The 26793-nt window shown below is 44.6% G+C and overlaps 1 protein-coding gene across 13 annotated transcripts; it reads left to right on the top strand.

Moving 5' to 3' along the window:
- The first annotated feature begins 669 nt into the window (after positions 1-669).
- On the top strand, positions 670-26745 carry LOC6579841 (ryanodine receptor). Of its 13 annotated transcripts, none has more exons than XM_032729864.2 (28): positions 670-758; positions 2188-2348; positions 5147-5350; positions 6379-6456; positions 6543-6931; positions 6995-7519; positions 7578-7702; positions 7760-9182; positions 9244-9847; positions 10016-10115; positions 11583-11787; positions 11855-12611; positions 12677-13836; positions 14206-14358; positions 14427-14542; positions 14628-16900; positions 16967-17446; positions 17592-17729; positions 17916-18190; positions 18257-20354; positions 21213-21322; positions 21685-22033; positions 22132-22152; positions 22297-22597; positions 22944-23054; positions 23117-23536; positions 23598-23799; positions 23866-26745. In XM_032729864.2, the coding sequence occupies exons 2-28, from the start codon at positions 2295-2297 to the stop codon at positions 26549-26551; spliced, it is 15357 nt and encodes a 5118-aa protein (XP_032585755.1). In that variant the 5' UTR covers positions 670-758; positions 2188-2294; the 3' UTR covers positions 26552-26745. The 13 variants fall into 13 exon arrangements, with proteins under 13 accessions (XP_032585755.1, XP_015019401.1, XP_032585754.1 ...); XM_015163915.3 differs by lacking the exons at positions 10016-10115; positions 21213-21322; positions 22132-22152 and adding exons at positions 5693-5704; positions 10447-10546; positions 20668-20780; XM_032729863.2 differs by lacking the exons at positions 10016-10115; positions 21213-21322; positions 22132-22152 and adding exons at positions 5693-5704; positions 10447-10546; positions 20668-20780 and having other exon boundaries at positions 17904-18190.
- Positions 26746-26793: the final 48 nt, after the last annotated feature.

Raw genomic sequence — 26793 nt, 5'->3', positions numbered from 1 at the left:
TTTATTGTTCGAGTCCCAAATTAAAACATAATTATACTATAATAAAAAATGAATAAAAACTAATTATGTCAAATTAAAAATTAATTATAATATAAATGATATAATACATACTTTTATTGGAAAAAATATTAATATTTATAGGTTTAAATAATAATAATTATAGTAACAATATTATTATGAAGACGTCACACACTGAGTTAACTAAACAAGAAACTAATCTAAGATTCAAGGGCATACACCTTAATTAAATTAGTATCAATAGTGGTATATTAGTTATTTAATTTTTTTTCTAAATAAATAAAAATATATATATATATTTAATAGAATAAGTATAAGTAACAAGTATGCATAAAATATTATTTATATCATACCGTAAATAACTATATATATTAGAATATAAATAAAAGCTACTTACTTGCGCCACTGTGCAGTTGAATATATTTTAACAGTTTTACTGATTTGTTGATGGCTAATTGCCGTCTATATATTTAAGAGTTAAGTTATTAAATTTTATCAAACAGCTTCATCACACTAGTGCACATCATATGCATACAAGTTCAACTAACTTGAACCACTGTGCAGTGAGATAGATTTACCGTTGCCGCATGCTGCGTGCCGCAATATTTGGCGCTTGGCGCTGGGCGCTCGGCCGCTCCGCCGCTCGTTCGCTCGGCATTTAGCAATCGGGACTTTCGTAGCGGCCGTCGCCGAGCAGCCGACTCTGCTCGTCAGTCTAGAGAGTAATATCGACACGAAAAGTAAGTTGGCCTGTGGGTCCGTTGGCCCACAGCAGCTGTATCGAGTATAGAATTTATAAGTGGGCACACACACACCCAACTGCACATGTGTGTGTTGCAGCTCGTGGAAATTCGTGGAAAATCCATGCGTGCGAGAGTTGAATTCCAGCGCGTGTGACATTCCAAATGAAAATCCATTGCATAAGAAATGCAATTCAAATGAAAAGTGCTCGAGAAAATTATGAAAAATGTGTGAAAAACGCCTCAGCGAAATTCAAATTCAAATTCTGTGCTAGTTTTTTGTGGCTGCCCAGGTCTTTGCGTGTGATATTTTTGGACATGTGTGCGCTCGTCTCTCGTCGCTGCTTCGGATGGCGTGTTCGGGCCCCGATGATACCCAAAAATAAACACACGACAGTGCTGCAAACCCGATTGAAGATTGAAAGAAGTAGCTGAGACACACACACACACACGCACATATACATATATACATATATCTATCGAAATCTTTAATAGATATAGATATAGATTATAGTTGGTGCTAGTGCCGGGTATACAAATCTCAATATATATCGTATATGGATGCTGCGTTACCCTGCGTGCCATCGGACCCTGGATTACCGATGCTCGCAGTGCACAGTGTCCCAGTGTAATGCAACAATAATAAGAAGTGTTCTCAATCTGAAATATCAATAAACATATATAACTATATAATATAGAGACATATATAAAATCGAACTACATCTATATATCTACAAGTTGAATATCATATTCTAAATCTAAATTAACTACCCATACATACACATATTCCTAATGTCATGCTCTGATCTTTCGAAAGAATGCCTCAATTTCAATATATCTATTCGAATACATATGTTCTGTCTACGTAACATGCGCATATTTGCGGCTAAGAGTCCGAAGTAAATTTTGGCATAGCACCAAAGAGTCGCAGCGATTCTTGAATCGAATCTGCCTATTTATACAATTAACAAACATCTGAGGCAATTGGGAAAACACGCGAAAGCGCAAGCCAAAGCAAACTGACAAATGACAAACGACACAGAAATCACAACAAGGAAAAGTGGAGGAAAAACAAAAGTGAAAATTGAGAAATGCCGGCAAAGGAAAAACAGCTGAGCGAACTTGGCAAGCCGAAAAGCATATGACACACTATGAAAAGACCCGACGAGCCCTCCACGAGAGCGTGAATGACAAGAGAGAAACAGAGAGAGAGGGGGAAAGAGAGAGAGAGAGAGAGAAGTGCTCTCTACTGAACGTTAATCTATTTTTACGAAACCCAAACAGAACAGAATTTTGTAATATTTCGTTCATTATTTATTTATTTGCTCATTTTGATGGCAATTTCTTAATCAGGCATGAAAACGGAATGTGTTTGTATGTGTGTTTAGTAAGAAGATTATTTAGTTTGAACCTCTTTTAATCCACTTAGGGACCTGTTTGAGTTACCCGGTCACATAGACAAAGAAATCGAAATACTACACAAATAATTGCATCAAACTCTGTTTGGACGCTACAGTCGTTGCGTTAACCGGCAAAATGGCTGAAGCGGAAGGTGGCTCCGAGCAGGATGATGTTTCATTCCTGCGTACGGTAAGTACTCAAAAAAACATAAAACATAAATATGAATATAAGAATAAGAGTGTGCAAGCTGGGAAAGTCCATATAGAAAGTACCCAAGAGCAAAGTTAATTCCTTGAAAAAGATTAGAATCCTTATATGAGAGTCACGAAATATCATTAGATAAGCACAGTTGTATATCGAATTTAATCGATAATTTTACAGCTTTAGAAACATAGAAGAATAAGCTCAATTTTGTATATCTATATTCGAGTATGCTTAAGCTATAGAAATGGAACTACTTTTGCGATTATAACTATAGACTATGCTAAGTGTTAAACTTTGATTGAGCTACCAGGAAAACTTATCGAAACCTGAAATCGATTTTGACAGTTTTAATAAAAAGGCCAACTCCTTCTGGCCGTTTATCTTAATCAAAAATAAATATACTTCATAGTCTTTCCTGTTACATAGTTTAGCGCAAAATCATGCTACTCTGCTGAGTCATATGCAATGGGTATGAAATGAAATCACATCGTCTGAACAATATTAGAAAACATCTCAAATCAATTACGTTCAGTCAATAAAATATTAGCGAGGATTTCACACAATTGATGTCATAAAGCAAACATACCAACACAAACACACACCCACAGGCACACACACATGTTAGCTAGGACTCCATAAAGGATGTTGGATATTTATGGGCGCCGACTTTACAGACAGACAGCGCCAACTTTCTTTATGGCTGCCAATAAATACGAAAAGTCAGGTCCACACTTTTCAATCACAGCAAATTTTTAAGCTCTCGCCAGATTTGTTTGCTTCACTTTACATAAACGCAAGATAAACACAACAGAAGAGATGGATATACATATCTGTATATATATCTATATATCTATCTGTATGGATAGATATATCAATGACTACACCTGACGCCGAAAATGACAGTCATTATGTGTGAATGTGTTTGTAAGGAGCAGCCGCTGCGTCTGTTATAAATAAATGGCATCAGTGACCAGCGACTTCCACTTGGGCACTCCTCGTTCGCTCGTCCTTGGGCAAGCCTTGGCGCTCGCTCGCTCGCCAGCCTGCCCCTTGGGGCCAGAAGGTCAGCGCCAAGCACCTGGCTGCAATAAATAAACACATTCCATGCTATGCTTTGTATCCGTATCTATTTCCTTTTGCTGTTCCTGCCCGCCGGCGCTCACTCGTTGCTCAAATTCAATAAATATGCTCCGCATATACATAGTATAGGCTCTGGCTGGACTCTAAGTGTTTTTTCACTTTGACCATTTTGATACGTTCGACGCGGTTGGGGGATTCGATTTGCTGTTTTCCCCGGACAGCTACGCCGTGGGAGCAATTTTTCCTTATGCTCCCTTTGCTTCTATTTTTTTTTTTTTTTTTTGTTTGCCGTTAAATTAGACTTAACGATAATTCTTTCGAATTTATAGCAATGCCTGTATTTACACTCCTCTCTGACCCAAATAGGTCGCATTGAGAATTTAATAGGTGGAATTTTAGATGTAGTTATGCTATAAAGAGATCTTAAGTTTTACAAAATGTTTGCCCGAGATGGGAGACCTAATTTAAACAAATTGCATCCTTTTTTCTGGCTAAGAAAAATGCTTGTATAGAGGAGTGTTTAATAAGAATATTATAGTAGGCCTGAATCTATTGTGATATTAACATGATTGTTCTATAGGCAACAAAAGTTTGGAGAGATCTATGAGAATTGTACTAAAATTCCACTAAACTACTTTAAAAATGATTAATTTTCATCCATTATACGAATTTCTTACCTAAGTAAGTCTAATGCTCTATTCAGATAACAAAACGAAAAGAATCGATGTTCAAATCCCAACTTAGTAGGTGTACATAGTAACTAGAGCTCCTTCGGTGTCTTTTAAGTATCAAGAATATTGACCTTAGGCCACTTGAATAGCGAAAAAAGGGCTCTAGTCACAGCAGTAACTTTTAGATATTATTGTAATTGATAATATAATATATGATAGATATAATATATGATATTATAGATATATATGAACCACTACAGAATATAATCTGTTTTTTTTTTTCCACTAAATACTACCCTAGTCTGTGTACATATATATACACTATTCCATAATCGAATAAAGACACGGCAAACCATAAAGTAAATAATCTTCTAGATTATTATTGTTAAGCTTAAATCAAATTTGTTACTTCAATGTAATCTAACCACAATATATATTGCTTGACAATCAAGCATTAATTAATTGTGCATTACAATGCAAAAACACAGTAACAAAAGGTAGGCAAATGTACAACTTCAGTGCTGTTGTCTCTAAACAGTTGACCAGAGTTAACTTCTGCAATGGGGCGATTCGTTTCGATTTAAATTATGTAAATTGTTCGATTCGAAATCCATTACCGTTCATTTAACTTGGACACCAGGCACACACTCACACACACACACACACACATAAACTCGTAAGAGTAGACAACAATTCGGGCTGTACATCCCACTTAGCTGTCTTTGGGAACATGAGTCTGGGTGTTGAGGTCGGGTTTGTGTTTGTGGCTGTTTCTGTTGCTGTTGCTGCTGTTGCCTCTATTGCCTCAAATTTGGCAACATCCACGTAAACGCTCAATTTTGCATCGATTCATCGGCCTCGTTTTGCGTGCGGCATAGCTTCTGGTTGAATGGACGCTTGGGTAAACCAATTGGAATTTGCTATTTCGCATGACATGCCGGCGGTGCTGATGCCTCCGCCTCTGCCTCTGCCTGCTGACTGGATGCAATCAATAAACACTGTGATTAATAAATTTGATCTCTCAATTCACAGGAAGATATGGTCACGCTCTCCTGCACAGCGACGGGCGAGCGTGTCTGTCTGGCCGCCGAGGGATTTGGTAATCGGCATTGTTTTCTCGAAAACATTGCCGATAAGAATGTGCCGCCCGATTTGTCGCAATGCGTCTTTGTTATCGAACAGGCGCTGTCGGTGCGCGCGCTCCAGGAACTGGTGACTGCAGCTGGATCAGAGACCGTAAGTCCCCCTAACTGTATATTAATAATCACAAAGTCATTTGGCACAGCATGTGTTGAAACCGTCTACGAAATCAAAAGCCCACACGAAAACTTATTGAATTATCAAGTCTACCTATTCCTCACTCTAAGTCGTATGCTACTTTCGTCTCTTCCTCTATCCAATTCCTGGTCCACAATTTGGTTTTAATATATTATCAAAATTTGACTATATATATATATATATATATACTATTTACCTTCTGCATGTTGATTTCACTACAATTTCCATTTCTATTTTCACACAAATTGTAACCTATCAATTTTTCGGTTCTCTTTCAAAATTTTTCTAAATACCCAACAGGATAGTCAAGTTGTAAGTATACAGAATGTTCTTTTGACTTTAAAATCGCGCCGCTTTCTCTATACTTTCTTTATCTATAACTATAACTATCTTGCTGTATCTATTCTATTTCTATCTCACTCTACCGGTCTAATGTAGTATTTGTTATTATTATTATTATTGCTATTATTGCCACTTTGCTTCACTGTCTCGTCCAGCGGGCTTCAGCTAGTTTAAATCTATGTATAACTCGCTCTCTCTCTGTCTCTCACTCTCTCTCTCTCTCTCGTTCTCTATTTCTGTCTCTTTGTATATGTTTTTTCTACGATTTGTTAAAAATCAGACCGTGGAATCGATTGCTCTTTACCGCATTTAACAAACTCATTGACATGCTCATTAAGAGCGAATCGCTAGCATCGCATTCTCAATTAACTTCAAGTGCGACTCTCAACTACACAAATGCTAATTATCAACACTTTGTCACAGCGTACACTCAGAGAAAATCGAAGCCCGAATGTATATATAGATTTAATCACTTTCTTGGATTTTCTCTGACTGAACCAAATAGAAAACTCTTTCTCCACACACACACACAGAGACACACATTGTAGTAGCGTAGAGAGAACCAAGCATATACCTTCTCTTAATGCGATTAAGACTCAGCTGTCGCTTGCTTACTACTTACTAATTACTATTCAAATCTACAGGGCAAGGGCACAGGATCCGGCCATAGAACCCTGCTCTATGGCAATGCCATACTCCTGCGGCATCACAATAGCGACATGGTAAGCTAAGCACTGAGAGAGATGCGACACGATATATATGTGGATAATCCGAAATGAATTTAATTATAATGTAACCCACGGAACAGTATCTGGCCTGTTTGTCAACATCGTCGTCGAACGATAAGCTCTCCTTCGATGTGGGTCTGCAGGAGCATAGCCAGGGCGAGGCCTGTTGGTGGACCGTACATCCGGCGAGCAAACAGCGCTCGGAGGGTGAAAAGGTTCGTGTGGGTGATGATTTGATTTTGGTGTCGGTTGCCACCGAACGGTATCTGCACACAACCAAGGAGAACGAGCAGTCCATTGTGAATGCCAGCTTCCATGTGACCCACTGGTCCGTGCAGCCCTACGGCACCGGCATCTCACGCATGAAATACGTTGGCTATGTGTTCGGCGGCGATGTCTTGCGTTTCTTTCATGGCGGCGACGAGTGCCTGACCATACCCAGCACCTGGGGCCGTGAGGCAGGTCAAAAGTAAGCCGCAACTTAAGTCCACACTGATTCAATTACAATTACACTAATGCGACTCCTCAACAGCATTGTCATATACGAGGGCGGCGTGGTCATGGCTCAGGCACGTTCTCTGTGGCGCTTGGAATTGGCGCGCACGAAGTGGACGGGCGGCTTCATAAACTGGTATCATCCCATGCGTATACGTCATATAACGACGGGACGCTATCTGGGCGTCAACGATAGCAACGAGCTAATCCTCGTTAAAAAGGAGGAGGCATCGATTGCAACGACGACTTTCTGCCTGAGGCAAGAAAAGGACGACGAAAAGAAAGTACTCGAGGACAAAGACTTAGAAGTAATCGGTTCGCCGATCATCAAATACGGTGACACCACCGTCATCGTGCAGCACTGCGAGTCGAGCCTGTGGCTCAGCTACAAGAGCTACGAAACGAAAAAGAAGGGCGTCGGCAAGGTGGAAGAGAAACAGGCCATACTCCACGAGGAGGGTAAAATGGACGATTGCCTGGACTTCTCCCGCTCCCAGGAAGAGGAATCGAAGACGGCGCGCGTCATCCGAAAGTGCAGCAGCCTCTTCACACAGTTTATAACGTAAGCTATCTATCAACTCCCGAATATCCCAAAATACATAATTTCTTCCATTTTATAGCGCCTTAGAGACCCTGCAATCCAATCGTCGACATTCAATATTTTTCCAAAAAGTTAATCTCAACGAAATGGTCATGTGCCTGGAGGATTTAATCAATTACTTTTCGCAGCCAGAAGATGATATGGGTAAGCAAACGTGGAAGCCCTCTAAATAGCATAAAAACATTGTTTCCTTGCTCACAGAACACGAGGAGAAGCAGAATCGTTTTCGTGCCTTGCGCAATCGCCAGGATCTGTTCCAGGAGGAGGGCGTGCTCAATCTCATTTTGGAGGCCATTGACAAAATTAATATAATTACATCGCAGGGCTTCTTGGCCAGCTTCCTGGCCGGCGACGAGACTGGTCAGAGCTGGGATCTAATCTCAACTTATCTCTACCAGCTACTGGCCGCCATCATCAAGGGCAATCACACCAATTGTGCCCAATTTGCGAACAGCAATCGCCTCAATTGGCTGTTCTCCCGCCTGGGCTCGCAGGCGTCCAGCGAGGGCTCCGGCATGCTGGATGTGCTCCACTGTGTGCTCATTGACTCGCCCGAGGCGCTGAACATGATGAGGGACGAGCACATTAAAGTGATTATATCGCTGCTCGAGAAACACGGTCGCGATCCCAAGGTTCTCGATGTCCTCTGCTCCCTGTGTGTGGGTAATGGAGTCGCGGTGCGCTCCTCGCAAAACAACATTTGTGATTTCCTGCTGCCCGGCAAGAATCTGTTGCTGCAGACCTTGCTGGTGGACCATGTGGCGAGCATACGTCCCAACATCTTTGTGGGACGCGTCGATGGCTCGTCCATGTACCAGAAGTGGTACTTTGAGGTGACCATGGATCACATCGAGCAGACCACACACATAATGCCGCATCTACGCATTGGCTGGGCCAACACCTCCGGCTACGTGCCCTATCCGGGCGGAGGCAAGAAGTGGGGCGGCAATGGCGTCGGCGATGACCTCTACTCGTTCGGCTTCGATGGCGCCCATCTGTGGACAGGAGGACGCAAGACGCTTGTGGCGGACGCACTGCCCGAGGAGCCATACATACGCAAGGGCGACGTCGTTGGCGTGGCCATTGATCTGTCCGTGCCGGTCATTACGTTCACCTTTAACGGCAACAAGGTGCGCGGCTGCTTCAGGGACTTCAATCTGGACGGCATGTTCTTCCCGGTGATGAGTTGCTCCTCCAAGCTCAGCTGTCGCTTTCTGTTTGGCGGCGATCACGGCCGCCTGAAGTATGCCCCACCCGCGGGCTTCTCGGCGCTCGTACAGTGCCTGATGCCGCATCAGATCCTAAGCTTGGATCCCTGCTTTTACTTTGGCAATCTGAACAAAAATGTACTGGCCGGTCCCTGGCTCATCGAGGACGATACGGCGTTTGTGCCGAAGCCAGTGGATACGACAGGCGTGACCCTGCCCAGCTCTGTGGATCAGATTAAGGAGAAGCTCGCCGAAAACATACACGAGATGTGGGCTCTGAACAAGATCGACGCCGGCTGGACCTGGGGAGAGCAGCGCGACGACTACCATCGCATACATCCCTGCCTCACACAGTTCGAGAAGCTGCCAGCTGCTGAGAAGCGTTACGACAATCAACTAGCGGTCCAAACATTGAAGTAAATAGCAGGCATAGATTGAAAAAGACTCCAAATCTAATTATGTTATATCCATTTCCAGAACTATCATCTCTTTGGGCTACTATATAACCATGGATAAGCCACCAGCACGCATACGACCCGTGCGCCTGCCCAACGAGATATTTATGCAGGCCAACGGCTACAAGCCGGCACCGCTCGACCTGAGCGCTGTGACCCTGACGCCCAAGCTGGAGGAGCTCGTCGATCAGCTGGCCGAGAACACGCACAATCTGTGGGCACGCGAGCGCATCCAACAGGGCTGGACCTACGGCCTAAACGAGGACTCTGAAAATCACCGCAGTCCCCACCTGGTGCCCTATGCCAAGGTCGATGAGGCCATCAAGAAAGCGAATCGGGACACTGCATCCGAGACCGTGCGCACCTTGCTGGTCTACGGCTATGTGCTGGATCCGCCCACCGGCGAAGGCACCGAAGCTCTGCTAGCCGAGGCGCAACGCCTGAAGTTCGCCGCCTTTCGCACATATCGCGTGGAACGCAACTACGCCGTCACCTCTGGCAAATGGTATTTCGAATTCGAGGTGCTGACAGCGGGTCCAATGCGCGTGGGCTGGGCACGGGCCGATTGCTATCCGGGCGCCATGTTGGGCAGCGAGGACACCAGCTGGGCGTTTGATGGCCACAATGTGAGTATGCAGGGTTCTAGGTTTTCCCATTGTAGGATGATTGGTATATTATGATGAGCGAAGGTTCCATTTGTGGGTAAATGTGCTGTGATGTCTAGTTCACAATGTTTGGTTCGACTTTAATGCAAGCTCAAATTCAAAACCCTCCAAACATGATAATGATTATAGGTAACGAAAATGCATGCCGGAACGATCGAGCACTTTGGTGTTCGCTATGAGGCTGGTGACGTCATTGGTTGTTTCATCGATGTTAAGGAGCAAACCATCAGTAAGGATCCTAGCTGCACTGGCAACATTAGCAACGTTGCTTTACTTATTGAACTTTCGTTATGATCGAACGCATTTTGTTTAACTCTATTCTATTTTACTCAACTCAACTTTATTTTTTTTTTAAATATTATTATTATTCAATTATTTGTTTTCTAATCAATACATTTTTTGTTATATATAATTTAGCGATACTCTCATATCTGATCATTAACCAAACAAGCAAACAAACAAAAAAAAAAGTAAACCAAACAAACAATACGTTTAATTGGGGCTTTGATAGATCATGCGTTCAATTGATACATTTTAAACATCAAATTACAACTTTTTAGGAAGAGAAAGTCTACGGTGGCAACAGTGAATCGTTTGGTAAACAATGTGGACCCGGGGATATAGTCGGAGTCTTTTTAGATCTAGCCGATCACACAATTAGTAAGAATTTCTTCTGAATGCTCGCTCGTTTGTTGTAATGTAAAACAAAACAGAAAAAAAAAAAAAAAAAAAAAACTAAAAATGAAATGCCCCCAATACAAGATTCGTACATCCGTGCTTTTGATATCTACTAAATGTCCAGGTCCCTGCTATAAGACAGCTAAGTACATATCCAAACCATCTCAGCAAAGCTCCAACGACAGCCCGACAGCAATTGAAAACCCATAAACAATGCAAATTTATATCAAACACTTCGAACAGGGCATCACATATCGTACTTCATAATAATCGGAGAATGTTATATACAAAAAGAAAAGAAAATGAAATTTGCATTTTTTTTAGAAGTATTTTCTAGACCATTTTTGATCACTTTCAATTTTTTGGTTTTTTTTAAGTCCAACAAATGTCCCATGCCCTAACACCTGATTTTTATTACTTTGATCACAAAAGCCTAACTATTGCATAATATATCGAAGGACTACCTGAGCAAAAGGTGACACATCAGCTCATCTAAAAACAAGAAAAACAAAAAGCTTATTAATTAATTCGATTTGCCTGTAAATTCACATCCTTAAAATTTGACTAATCAATAATTGAAAATGAAATTCAATTTCGCTTTCAATTCGTCTACTAATCCATATATATACTACATACTATATACAAGAATTTGGCATGATATCTAACAGCTGAAACTGCTTTTTCTTTTTGCGCTAACTAATCGGATGAAATGCAAACAGAGAATTGCAAACAATCTAATACGCACGCATTTTGCATAGGATTTTTTTTCTATGTCATTTTGTTTTTCTAGTGCGATGCGACTTTTAGATGAATTTTGATTTCTATTTAGAAAGTCAAGGCATTAAGGATCGATTAACTAGTACGCACCAAACATTTTATGATCCTGCGCAGATTTCCGCCTGACTAGAACTCTTAATTTATTTAAAAGCAGCTTCGTTTAGATACTTTAATATGAATATAATCGAAATCGAATGGAAATATCGAATGAGAGTCTGATCAAATATTACCATCTACACAGGCTTCTCGTTGAACGGAGAACTACTTATGGATGCCTTGGGTGGCGAGACAACGTTCGCCGATGTCACCGCTGAGGGCGTGGGCTTTGTGCCCGCCTGCACCTTGGGAGTGGGCCAGAAGGCGCGCTTGATTTATGGCCAAGATGTGGACTCCCTCAAGTTCTTTACCACCTGCGGTCTACAAGAGGGCTACGAGCCCTTCTGTGTGTAAGTATATAGAATTGGAAATGGGATTCTGATGGAACTGTAATTCACATCAATTTACAATTCACAGCAATATGCAACGCCCTGTTACGCATTGGTATACCAAGGATCAGCCGATTTTTGAGAATACCGAGGAAATGCCCGATTGCCGCATCGATGTGACGCGCATACCTGGCGGAGCTGATACTCCGCCCCATTTGAAGATCTCGCATAATACGTTCGAGACCATGGAGAAGGCAAATTGGGAATTCCTGCGTCTCTCCCTGCCTGTCACCTGCATGAGCGACTTCATCAGTGAGCAGGAGAAGGCGAGACGCTGGGAGGAGATCAAGCTACGCCAATATCGCTTGATGCGCGAGGCACAAGAGGCAGCCATCCAGATGCAGACCCAAAATGCTGCACACATGGATCACATGCTCAAGTCCGGCTTCAATATGAACGACATTAAGGGCTTGACGCGCAATTTCGATGATCACACCGAGGCAGAGGCCGAGCATATGATGCACGGCCCACCACGACCACCACGCAAAGGTTCGCTCACCCGGAATATAACATTTGAGAGCGACATGACGGCTGCCTTGGACGAGATGCAGCGTTCGACCTCCGTATTGGACATGAATGGCCTGGGCGATGATCTAGATGACAAAAAGAAACGTGGCCGCAGTCCGTTCAAGTTCTTTTCGAAGAAGTCACGCGACCAGAGCCGTGAGAAGAATGGCTCGAGAACCGCAGACACATCGCTGGAGCGCAGAAACACAGTGGCCCATGGCCGAAACGTGGTTAACCAGCAGATGACAACAAGAACGCCAACGTTACGTCTAAATAATGTGAGTAGGAAACTATATCCCTTGTTATACATATATATATATAGTTATTTATTCTCCCACTTTAGGCCGAAATACCGCCCAGTCCAGTGCCTCAGGGACCAAAACAATTGAGCTCCACGAATTTGGGCCAGCCATCAGTCGAATCATCTGGCAATGAGATGTTCGATGCCGAGTGCCTTAAGCTGATTAACGAATATTTCTATGGTGTGCGCATATTCCCTGGCCAGGATCCCACCCACGTCTACGTCGGCTGGGTTACCACCCAATACCATTTGCATAGTCGCGAATTCAATAAGAATAAGGTGCGACGCGCCTCGGTCTACATTGAGGACTATTATGAAGTGCCCATTGAGCGCATTGATCGTCAGAGCTGTTATGTGGTGCGCGCCGACGAGCTGTTCAATGAGGTGACCCAAGACGCATCTGGCAAAGGTGCATCGCAGGGTATGTTTGTCGGTTGCTTTGTGGACACGGCGACGGGCATAATACGCTTCACCTGCGAGGGCAAGGAAACCTCGCATCGCTGGATGATGGAACCGGATACCAAACTGTTTCCGGCCATTTTCGTCGAAGCCACCAGCAAGGAGATCCTGCAAATTGAGCTGGGACGTACGCCAACCACGCTCCCACTGTCGGCAGCCGTGCTGCCCACCAGTGACAAGCACATCAATCCCCAGTCCCCGCCTCGTTTGAAGGTGCAGTGCCTGCGTCCGCATCAATGGGCGCGTGTGCCCAACACCTCACTACAGGTGCATGCGTTGAAGCTGTCCGATATTCGGGGCTGGTCAATGCTCTGCGAGGATCCTGTATCAATGCTGGCCCTGCACATACCCGAAGAGGATCGCTGCATCGATATATTGGAGCTGATTGAGATGGATAAACTGCTGTCCTTCCATGCTCACACTCTCACGCTCTACGCTGCGCTGTGCTATCAATCGAATTATCGTGCCGCGCACGCGCTCTGCCAGCATGTCGATCAGAAGCAACTGCTCTATGCCATACGGTCGGAGTATATGAGTGGACCACTGCGTCAGGGATTCTATGATCTGCTGATAGCGCTGCATCTGGAATCGCATGCCACCACAATGGAGGTATGCAAAAATGAATATATTACACCGTTGGGCCCCGAACTGAAGGAACTTTACGCTGAGGATGAGATGCGTCACTCACTTCGTTCCCTTGTCACGGAGTCTGTGCGTCCGCAGTTGCGTATGACGGAAATCACGTAAGTACTAAGTGATCTAAGCTAAGTTCCTTGGGTAACCACACTGTCGTAGTCTATCACATTTACATACTTGTCCATACTTTCGACGACGAGCCTTTAGTATGAAGGGTTCGATCGTTCGATGGTTTGTTTTAGTCATGATGCACCTGTGATTTCCTCATAACTCATTTTATTTCCAATACTTTCAATCCAACAAAAACAAAACAAAATATATAAAAACAAAAACACCTGCACTGAACCAACACTCTATGCACCACCAATCGAACCGATACCGATTACCGATTACCGATCACAACAACAACAACAACAACCGTTCCACCCGTTCAGTCCCCCTGTGATTGCAACATCTAGTATGCCAAGTGTTTCCAGCGAACCGATACCCAACATCGATCAGTTGTATTCCCCGAAGTTCCCATTAGAAGTAGTCAGAGAATTTGTAATGGAGGCACTCAAAGATGCTGTGGAAATAAATCAAGTGCATAACCGTGATCCCATTGGTTGGACCAACGAAAATCTATTCTTGTAAGTATACTGCATCCATATACACATACATTTCCATATTTAATAAATCTCCCTATTAACTCTTATAGGCCACTCATCAAGCTAACGGATCGCCTACTGTTAGTTGGCGTCCTTACTGATGAGGACGTACAAAAACTATTAGTAATGGTGGATCCAGAAACTTGGGACCCCACTTTCGAAAGAGGTGGGAGAGAAGCAAATAAATTATTCTATATTTATAATATTCCATATATGTTACATAACTAATTGGTTTCATTCGCTGTTTGCAGAGGGAAAAGATGAGCACCGCAAAGGTTTGCTCACCATGAAAATGGCTGAAGGAGCTAAGCTACAAATGTGCTACCTATTGCATCATCTATACGACACACAGCTCCGGCATCGGGTGGAGAGCATTATAGCATTCTCTCACGATTTTGTGGGCGATCTGCAAACCGATCAGTTGCGCCGTTATATTGAGATTAAACAATCCGATTTGCCAAGTGCTGTTGCGGCCAAAAAGACTAAGGAATTCCGTTGTCCACCCAGAGAACAAATGAATCAGATTCTTTGCTTCAAGAATCTCGAAGCTGACGATCAGGACAATTGCACCTGTGGTCTTGAGTTGCGCAGTCGCTTAAGCGAATTCCACGACTCTCTAATGCAAAAGGTATCGCTGAATGCGCTGCAGGAGCCGGATGGTACTGAGACAAATGCAATCGAAGAGATCAAAACGGGACCCATAACCAAGATCTACAATTTCATCAATACCGTCAAGGAGCTAGAGGAGGGACCCAAAGAAGTGGAGGAGCCTGAGAAAAAGACACCCGAAGAGGTTTTCCGCAAAGTTCTAATCAAAACCATCGTCAGCTGGGCTGAGGAATCACAAATCGAGAATCCAAAATTAGTTCGCGAAATGTTCAGCTTACTGGTACGGCAATACGATACGGTCGGTGAGCTGGTACGTGCTCTGGAGAAGACCTATGTGATCAACAATCGCGCACGAGATGATGTGGCTGAGATGTGGGTTGGCTTAAGCCAGATTCGTGCATTGCTGCCCGTACAAATGAGCCAAGAAGAAGAGGAGCTGATGCGTAAGCGCTTATGGAAACTGGTAAACAATGCCACATTCTTCCAGCATCCGGATTTGATACGCATCTTACGTGTGCACGAAAACGTAATGGCCGTCATGATGAATACTCTAGGCCGTCGTGCGCAGGCACAAAGCGATGCTCCCGCCCAGACCGAGGGAGCGGAGGGCGTGCCCTCAAAGGAGAAAGACACCTCGCACGAAATGGTTGTGGCTTGTTGTCGCTTCCTGTGCTACTTTTGCCGTACCGGACGTCAGAATCAGAAGGCCATGTTCGATCACTTTGACTTTTTGCTGGACAATGCGAACATATTGTTAGCCAGGCCCAGTCTGCGTGGTTCCACCCCATTGGATGTGGCATATTCGAGTTTAATGGAGAACACAGAATTAGCTCTGGCACTTAGGGAACACTATTTGGAGAAGATTGCAGTTTACCTGTCCAGATGTGGATTGCAGAGCAATTCTGAGCTGGTCGAGAAGGGCTATCCCGATTTGGGCTGGGACCCGGTCGAGGGTGAACGATATCTGGACTTTTTGCGCTATTGCGTTTGGGTCAATGGCGAGAGTGTCGAGGAGAACGCCAACCTTGTCATTCGTCTTCTTATCCGTCGTCCAGAATGTTTGGGACCGGCTCTAAGAGGAGAAGGAGAAGGTCTCTTCCGTGCAATCGTCGAGGCCAATCGTATGTCGGAGCGCATATCGGATCGTTGCAAAATGCAAGACGAGGCCGAAGGCACCATAGCTGGACTTAATTTTACCCATCCCCTACCAGAAGGCGACGAAGATGAGGACTATATCGATACAGGTGCCGCCATATTGAATTTCTATTGTACACTTGTTGACCTGCTGGGCAGATGCGCCCCCGACGTGTCTGTCATCGAGCAAGGCAAGAATGAATCACTGAGAGCTAGAGCTATTTTGAGATCTCTTGTGCCACTGGAAGACCTTCAAGGTGTGCTTAGCCTAAAGTTTACGCTCACCCAAACTGCTCCCGGTGAGGAGAAACCAAAATCGGATATGCCGTCTGGCCTCTTACCCAATAACAAGCAGAGTATTGTCCTATTTTTGGAACGTGTTTACGGCATAGAGACACAAGATCTATTCTATCGGCTGCTCGAAGACGCTTTTCTCCCAGATCTGCGTACAGCCACAATTTTGGATAAGAGTGACGGCTCAGAGAGCGATATGGCATTGGCCATGAATCGCTATATTGGCAACTCCATTTTGCCACTGCTTATCAAGCACTCAAAGTTCTATAACGAGGCTGAGAACTATGCAAGTCTCTTGGATGCCACGCTGCACACGGTCTATAGGTTATCCAAGAACCGTATGCTAACCAAGGGACAGCGAGAGGCAGTATCCGATTTTCTAGTAGCGTTGACGTCACAAATGCAACCTGCCATGCTCTTAAAGCTATTGCGCAAGTTGACTGTTGATGTATCCAAGCTATCCGAATATACGACCGTCGCACTCAGGGTAAGTTCCATACTCTTGACCCACTTCAAAAGAATCATTAACTAATCAGATCTCTCGTATTTATAGCTGCTCACACTGCACTTCGATCGCTGCGCTAAGTACTATGGCTCGACTCAAGGCCAAGGCTCGTATGGAGCTTCGTCAGATGAGGAGAAGCGTCTAACGATGCTTCTCTTCTCAAATATTTTTGACTCGCTGAGCAACATGGACTATGACCCGGAACTGTTCGGTAAAGCATTGCCCTGCCTAATTGCCATCGGCTGTGCCCTGCCACCAGACTACAGCTTATCGAAGAATACCGATGAGGACTATTATGGCAGACAAATGGGCGCACCAGATCAACCGCAATATGTGCCAAATCCAATTGATACGAACAATGTACATTTGGACAATGATTTGAATTCGTTGGTTCAAAAGTTCAGCGAGCATTATCACGATGCTTGGGCCAGTCGCCGTTTGGAGGGAGGCTGGACATATGGCGAAATTCGATCCGATATCGAACGCAAGCACCCACGCCTAAAGCCCTACAATATGCTCAGCGAATATGTACGTAGTATACATATATCAATATCAATCAGCTCGACTTCTAACGTTCTAATGGGCATACTACTCATTGCCAAACGACATCTCATATCTATGCATATTAATATTTCTCTATTTATATCTAATATTTATTTACACATCCTCACAGGAGCGTGAACGCTACCGAGATCCGGTGCGTGAATGCCTCAAAGGTCTCTTGGCCATTGGCTGGACCGTTGAGCACTCTGAAATCGATTTGCCACTCAATCATCGTGGCTCTACGCGTCGTCAATCGAAGCCCCAAATTGTATGTATTATAACAGTAATAGACTAACCAAATATATTGTTCCCAAAAATTGATTTCATTAACGCCTTTCCAAAAATTTCTTACGCTACCAATTACGGAATATCCCTATCAAACAATTGGCCACCTCCACACCTCCACATTCACTTGAAAACCCTTTGGTGCTTACACAAATAGCATGATTTTCAGAATGAGGGCAACCCCTTCAACTATAATCCACATCCTGTGGACATGAGCAACCTGACGCTCAGCAGAGAAATGCAAAATATGGCCGAACGTCTGGCCGAAAACTCTCATGATATTTGGGCGAAGAAGAAGAACGAAGAGTTAAATGGATGCGGCGGAGTTATACATCCACAATTGGTGCCCTATGACCTGCTCACCGACAAGGAGAAGAAGAAGGATCGTGAGCGCTCTCAGGAGTTCCTCAAATACATGCAGTATCAGGGATACAAATTGCACAAGTAAGGATAAGATAACTCTAGGATATATATTTATGAAACTCCAATTAAAACCCTGATTCTTTGTAGGCCCTCGAAGGGTGGCGCTGTTGAGGAAGGCGGTGCCACACAAGCTGCCGTTGAGTTGCGCTTCTCCTATTCACTGCTAGAGAAGCTCATCCAATATCTGGACCGTGCCACCATCAACATGAAGCTACTGAAGCCATCGACCACGTTCAGCCGACGCAGCTCCTTCAAGACGGCATCGCGGGACATCAAGTTCTTCTCGAAGGTCGTGTTGCCTCTGATGGAGAAATATTTCTCGACGCATCGCAATTATTTTATCGCTATTGCCACGGCAACGAATAACATAGGCGCCGCATCGCTAAAGGAGAAGGAAATGGTTGCCTCCATATTCTGTAAATTGGCTGCTCTGTTGCGCAATCGCCTGAGCGCCTTTGGACCTGATGTACGCATCACCGTGCGCTGCCTGCAAGTGCTGGTCAAGGGCATCGATGCCAAGACTTTGACCAAGAACTGCCCCGAATTCATACGCACATCGATGCTGACGTTCTTCAATCAAACTTCTGATGATCTGGGCAACACGATCATGAATCTACAGGATGGCAAGTACAGCCATTTGCGTGGCACACATCTAAAGACCTCCACGTCGCTGGGTTATGTAAATCAGGTGGTGCTACCGGTGCTGACTGCGATGTTTGATCACCTGGCTGCCTGTGATTACGGCAGTGATCTGCTGCTTGACGAAATTCAAGTGGCCTCTTATAAGATTTTAGCTGCCCTATATCACTTGGGCACCGATGCGACACTGACACACGATCGCAAATATTTGAAAACGGAAATCGAGAGGCATCGACCTGCCTTGGGCTCCTGCTTGGGCGCCTACAGCTCGTGCTTCCCAGTTGCCTATTTGGAGCCGCATCTCAATAAGCACAATCAGTACTCTTTGCTCAATCGCATTGCAGACCATTCGCTGGAGGCCCAGGACATTATGGTCAAAATGGAAAGCTGTATGCCCAATTTGGAAGCAATCCTCAATGAAGTGGATCAGTTTGTTGAGTCGGATAAGACTTATGCCGATGCACCGCACATCATCGATGTTATATTGCCGTTGCTCTGCGCCTATTTGCCTTTCTGGTGGTCTCAGGGTCCGGATAACGTGAGTCCGACCAGTGGCAATCATGTGACCATGGTCACCGCGGATCACATGAACTCGCTGCTGCGCAATGTGCTCAAGATGATCAAGAAGAACATTGGCAATGATAACGCGCCCTGGATGACACGCATTGCGGCCTACACCCAGCAGATAATCATCAATACATCAGAGGAGCTACTCAAGGATCCATTCCTGCCACTGGCGGAGCGAGTCAAGAAGCGTACCGAGAACATGCTGCACAAGGAGGACAGCATGCGAGGATTTATAAAATCGGCCACAGATGATACTTCGCAAGTGGAGACGCAACTACAAGAGGATTGGAATTTGCTTGTGCGAGACATATACTCATTTTATCCGCTACTCATCAAATACGTGGATCTGCAGCGCAATCATTGGCTAAAGGATAACATCCCTGAGGCCGAAGAGCTGTACAATCATGTTGCCGAGATCTTCAATATCTGGTCAAAGAGTCAATACTTCTTGAAGGAGGAGCAAAACTTTATATCGGCCAATGAAATTGATAATATGGCTCTGATAATGCCAACGGCGACGCGACGATCGGCCATATCCGAGGGCGTGCCGGCAGTGGGTGGCAAGGTCAAGAAGAAGAAGAAGAACAGAGACAAGAAACGTGACAAGGACAAGGAGGTGCAAGCCAGTTTAATGGTTGCCTGTCTGAAGCGTCTACTGCCCGTAGGCCTCAATCTATTCGCTGGTCGCGAACAGGAGCTGGTGCAGCATTGCAAGGATAGATACTTGAAGAAGATGAACGAATACGATGTCATAGAATTCGCACGCAATCAGTTGACATTGCCCGACAAACTGGACCCATCCGATGAGATGTCGTGGCAGCATTACCTCTACTCGAAACTGGGCAAGACTGAGGAGCCAGTCGATGAGCAGGCCTTGGAGAAGGTGAATGCCAATTCGAATGAGAAGGGTAAAGACAAGACGACAGAGACGGTTGATCGAATTGTGGCCATGGCTAAAGTTCTATTTGGCCTGCATATGGTAAGTAGACGGGGAGAGGGGGTTCACATTCTATACCCACATATGGTATTGCAAATACATATACTCTGATACAAGTCTCTTTCCTTTCTCTTGTATTTTATATACACATATATGTGTTTATTTCTCAATACCAACTGATATTACTTACTTATATATCTATATATACTTTTATACTTATAATATACTTTCTCAATTTTGCACTTTTTATTAACTTTTCTTTTCGATACGATTTGTCCCAAATAAATCTATAACGTACATTTCAACGACATATAATTTCCAACTGCTGACCAAACCGTGAACGAAACAATTACAGATCGACCATCCACAACAGCAGAGCAAAAATGTCTACAGGAGCGTTGTGTCAATACAAAGGAAGCGTGCCGTTATCGCATGTTTCCGTCAGACATCGCTACATTCTCTACCCAGGTTATTACCGATATATTCACTGCATTACTAATACACATGCGTGCGCACGTTTAAACAACCGCTCAAGCTGATGGGCTCAAGTGTGTGTGTGTATGTATGTAAAGTAACGGTACTTTATATGAAGATCAACATTTAGTTATTTAGAAAACGGGCTCTATTTACTTACATGCATATAAAGCTTTAGCTAAAACATGGAACCAAGCGTTAGGCCTTTACACAGATTTGAATTAATATGATTTTTTAATTTACATCACATTTCGCACTTTGTTTTTCTTTTTTTGTATTTCGTTCACCCACTGATTTCAACTAACGAAAAATGTACTAAAACGCAATACCACTTAGTGTGACCGTAGTGCTGTAACTCATCCTTGTCTTTTAATATGTATGTATGTATTTTTATGCTCTTGCTTGCTATTGTACCGCTCCATATAGGCATCCGGCGCCAAGAACAAAACAAAACGTTGGAGTTCCAAAATTTCGGTCGCTCGACGCCAGGCAGTTATATCAAGCTTACGCGCCAAGCATCTATATCGTATGAGCAGGTGGTAGCCGCAAAATACTAATATCTTATACGAATACACATACATATCTTATACACCTATACATATGAATATAAGTATGCAATTGATTGCAATTATTTCTGTTTATTTAGTATTTAAGCCCTTGCAGACTGCTGTATTTAATATGTACTATGTCCATGGTCACTCTGTCCACTGTCCACACATTAAAATTGAATATTTTTCCAACAGATCTGCAAGGGCTTTATTGAAAGTTCGGCGTACCGATAAGCTTTTATTTCGTAGTGTTTCTTTAGCAGTTTAACTCGAATACTAAAAGCATGCCACTTGTGTTAACGTTCTTCAGATTCCAATTGGAATTAATAACGATCTCTTGTTGCCCGCAGACATCGTGCTTGCAATATCTTTGCTCGCACCTACTACGAGCAATGGCTGCAGGAGGAGAACGTCGGCCAGGAGGTGATGATCGAGGATCTGACGCAAACATTTGAAGAGTCGGAGAAATCGAAGAAGGATGAAGAGGAAACGGACGGCAAGCCAGATCCGTTGACTCAGCTGGTGACCACCTTCTGTCGTGGTGCTATGACAGAACGCAGTGGCGCACTTCAGGAGGATTTACTGTACATGTCCTATGCACAAATCGCAGCCAAGTCTTGCGGCGAAGAGGAAGAGGAAGGCGGCGACGAAGGCGAAGGGGGTGAAGGCGGCGAAGAGGGCGAAGGCACAAGTATTCATGTAAGCTAAGCGAAAGTACTGAAAATAAATACTAAATTATGTACTAACTAATCCCAATCCCAATTGTGCTTGCAAACTAATCTTATTTGAATGCAAAGTGCCGCATGTCAAAACTAATGGTAAATATTGTAACATTCTAATTAGAAAGTTGAACTGAGAGTTGATTTAAATATAATTATATAATTAAGCTCTATCCGTTCCACTAACAGCTACGTCTTCCTTACATACCCAATATATAATCCGATTTCCAATCTTCTAAACAGGAACAAGAAATGGAGAAACAGAAGCTACTGTTCCATCAAGCGCGTCTGTCGAATCGTGGCGTTGCCGAAATGGTGCTGTTGCACATATCCGCCTCCAAAGGTATACCTTCGGAGATGGTCATGACGACACTCAATTTGGGCATCGCCATACTGCGTGGCGGTAACATCGACATTCAAATGGGTATGTTGAATCACTTGAAGGAGAAGAAGGATGTGGGCTTCTTCACCTCCATAGCCGGGCTGATGAACTCGTGCAGTGTGCTCGATCTGGATGCATTCGAGCGCAACACAAAGGCCGAGGGTAAGTGCTCCTTAGTGATTTTCCTTGCTGTGTGAACCAGATGCAATCCTGCTTGACGTTTGCTGAGCCCTTAACTTATAATTGAATATGATTATTACTATTATTATTAGTCTTATTATTATTATTGTGATTCTGGCATCATCACGTCTCATGCTGCGCCTTATTCTAAGTTAAATTATTGATTTCGTCTCTCCTTCCAACTACTTTCCCCCCAAATCATCCAACATATACACACGCATGCCGTTTATATCCCGTATCCCGTATATATGTATATGTACCTGATCCCCGCTATCGTTGTAAAAACCAAACCACAAAAACAAAGAGTATATTCCAAGTGCGGGTGCAGGTCTTGGTGTCGGCTCGGAAGGCGCTGCGGGTGAGAAGAATATGCACGATGCGGAGTTCACGTGTGCTCTATTCCGATTCATTCAGCTAACCTGCGAGGGTCACAACTTGGGTAAGTCGCTCAGCAACGATCTGGGAATCAATCTATATATACATTTTCTTTATCCTTTCTAGAATGGCAAAACTATTTACGTACCCAGGCGGGCAATACGACTACGGTGAATGTGGTCATCTGTACGGTGGATTATTTGCTGCGTCTGCAGGAATCGATTATGGACTTCTATTGGCACTATTCTAGCAAGGAGATCATTGACCCAGCTGGCAAGGCGAACTTCTTTAAAGCCATCGGCGTGGCTAGCCAAGTGTTCAATACCCTCACTGAGGTCATCCAGGGTCCGTGTACCTTGAATCAGCAAGCCTTGGCCCATTCCAGATTGTGGGATGCGGTCGGCGGTTTTCTATTTCTATTTTCGCATATGCAGGACAAACTCTCGAAGCATTCGAGTCAGGTGGATCTGCTAAAGGAGCTGCTCAATCTACAAAAGGATATGATCACCATGATGTTATCCATGCTGGAAGGCAATGTTGTGAATGGTAAGTCTAATATATACTATTTCCATACCAATATCATAAATATCTTCCCAAACATTCTCAGGCACAATTGGCAAGCAGATGGTGGATACCCTTGTTGAGTCGGCTAGCAATGTTGAGCTGATTCTCAAGTATTTCGATATGTTCCTGAAATTGGCCGACTTGATTGAGTCGCCCAGTTTCCATGAGATTGATATGAAGAACGAGGGCTGGGTAATACCCAAGGATTTCAGAGACAAAATGGAGCAGTCCAAGAACTACACACCGTAAGAGTAACGAATCCCTGGGAGATCAGACAACTATTTAACATTCGTCCTTTACCTTTTTTCCAGGGAGGAAATGGATTTCCTTTTGGCTTGCTGTGAACGCAATCACGAAGGCAAAATAGATTATAGAGCCTTTGTCGAACGTTTCCACGAGCCATCAAAGGAGATCGGTTTCAACCTGGCTGTGCTGCTGACCAATCTCAGTGAACACATGCCCAATGAGCCGCGCCTGGCGCGCTTCCTAGAGACCGCTGGCTCTGTGCTGAACTATTTCGAGCCGTTCCTGGGTCGCATCGAAATCTTGGGCAGCTCGAAGCGTATTGAGCGTGTTTACTTCGAGATCAAGGACTCGAACATCGAGCAATGGGAGAAGCCACAGATTCGCGAATCGAAACGCGCCTTCTTCTACTCGATTGTCACGGAGGGCGGCGACAAGGAAAAGCTGGAAGCATTTGTTAACTTCTGTGAGGATGCGATCTTTGAGATGACCCACGCCTCTGGCCTGATGGCCACGGACGATGGCGGCGGCAATGTGAAACGGGATACGGCCTACAGTTCCTACATGAGCGAAGAGGAGGAAGAGCGCGCCGCTCGCGATCCGATTAGACGCACAATAACTGCTGTAAAGGATGGCCTGAAGTTCGGAGTTCACATGTTGAGTCCCTCAAACATCAAGCACCAAATTGGAGTTATGCAAACAAAATCGATACCTGAACTGATTGTTGGATTCTTTAAGATAATCTTCTATATGTTCTACTACACGGGTTACGCCCACTACTGTGTGGTGCGCTATATCTTTGGCATACTGTTGAATCTGATGCGTGGTCCCGCACCCGAGCAGGAGGATGAAGTGGCTGTAGTTGAAGAGGAGACATTTGGACGTGCGCTGCCGCCGTTGCCGCTGGAGGAGCCACCGGGCCCGGTACAAGCATTCGGCTTGGACATAAACAAAGAGGAAAACGGCGTGTACAAGGTGGTGGTCCACGAGTCGCCAGCCAGCTCATCTGTGGAGGAGGGCGGTGAGTCTAGCCCAGAAGATGGCGCAGCTCCAACCGGAGAACTAGTCGAAGGCGAACTGCATCAGGAACCCATTTCAATTGTCGATATGCTCGGCGGTGAGGCGGCTAAGAAGGCAGCTCAGGAGCGTCAGGAGGCACAGAAGGCCCAAGAGGCAGCCATGGCATCCATTGAAGCCGAGGCCAAGAAGTCATCGGCAGCACCACAAGAGACACCAGCGGTGCACCAGATCGACTTCTCGCAGTACACGCACCGCGCTGTCAGCTTCTTGGCTCGCAACTTCTACAATTTGAAATATGTGGCGCTCGTCTTGGCTTTCAGCATTAACTTTATGTTGCTCTTCTACAAGGTGACCTCATTCAACGAGGAATCAGAAGGCTCGGCCGAAGAGGAGCTTATTCTGGGCTCTGGTTCGGGCGCTGGTGCTGATATGGCTGGCTCTGGTCTGGGTGGCTCGGGCGATGGGTCGGGCGATGGCGATTTCGAAGACGATGACATACCGGAACTGGTGCACGTGGATGAGGACTTCTTCTATATGGAGCATGTGCTGCGCATTGCCGCACTGCTCCACTCCCTGGTATCGCTGGCCATGCTCATCGCTTACTATCATCTAAAGGTGCCGCTGGCCATATTCAAGCGAGAGAAGGAAATTGCACGTCGTCTGGAATTCGATGGTCTCTTCATAGCCGAGCAGCCGGAGGATGATGACTTCAAGTCCCACTGGGATAAGCTGGTCATATCGGCCAAGAGTTTCCCTGTCAACTACTGGGATAAATTTGTCAAGAAGAAGGTCAGACAAAAGTACAGTGAGACCTACGACTTTGACTCAATCTCGAATCTGCTGGGCATGGAGAAGAGCGCCTTTACGGCACAGGAGAGCGAGGAGACGGGCATTCTGCGCTACATCATGAACATCGATTGGCGCTATCAGGTGTGGAAGGCTGGAGTCACCTTTACGGACAACTCCTTCCTCTACTCCCTGTGGTACTTCAGCTTCTCGGTGATGGGCAACTTTAACAACTTCTTCTTTGCCGCCCATTTGCTGGATGTGGCCGTTGGCTTTAAGACACTGCGCACGATTCTGCAGTCCGTAACCCACAATGGCAAACAGCTCGTCCTGACCGTGATGCTCCTGACGATTATCGTTTATATATACACGGTGATTGCGTTCAACTTCTTCCGCAAGTTCTACATACAGGAGGAGGATGAGGAGGTGGACAAGAAGTGCCATGACATGTTGACCTGTTTCGTCTTCCATTTGTACAAGGGCGTTAGAGCAGGCGGTGGCATTGGCGACGAAATTGGGGATCCGGATGGAGATGATTATGAAGTCTATCGCATCATCTTCGACATCACATTCTTCTTCTTCGTCATTGTCATCCTGTTGGCCATCATCCAGGGTTTGATTATCGACGCCTTCGGCGAGCTGCGTGATCAATTGGAATCGGTCAAGGATAATATGGAATCGAATTGCTTTATTTGTGGCATGGGTAAGGACTTCTTTGATATAGTCCCGCATGGCTTCGATACGCACGTGCAGAAGGAGCACAATCTGGCCAACTATATGTTCTTCCTGATGCATTTGATCAATAAACCGGATACCGAGTACACCGGCCAGGAGACGTACGTGTGGAATATGTATCAACAGCGCAGCTGGGACTTCTTCCCAGTGGGCGACTGCTTCCGCAAGCAGTACGAGGACGAACTCTCTGGCGGCGGCGGTGGCGGAGGCTGAGCTCCTGGGCTCCACTTAGTCGCGTTTTTACTACAATTTCTATGATGATCGTTAATATCTCTATTATAATATTGATATATGTTTGAATTCTCTCAATAATAAATCATATTCTAATTAATTTAAGTATATATTTTACATACAATACGGATGCTCGACCAAATAAATCGATTCATTTTTACCGAAGTTGAAAGCAACGTCAATTCATTGTTATATATTTATTTATTTTTTTATTAAATACACAT

This window comes from Drosophila mojavensis, unplaced genomic scaffold (assembly GCF_018153725.1).
Source record: "Drosophila mojavensis isolate 15081-1352.22 unplaced genomic scaffold, ASM1815372v1 contig_80, whole genome shotgun sequence".
Lineage (NCBI taxonomy): Eukaryota > Metazoa > Arthropoda > Insecta > Diptera > Drosophilidae > Drosophila > Drosophila mojavensis.
Note: the sequence above shows the minus strand (reverse complement) of the source record. Positions and strands in the feature narration are given on the sequence as shown.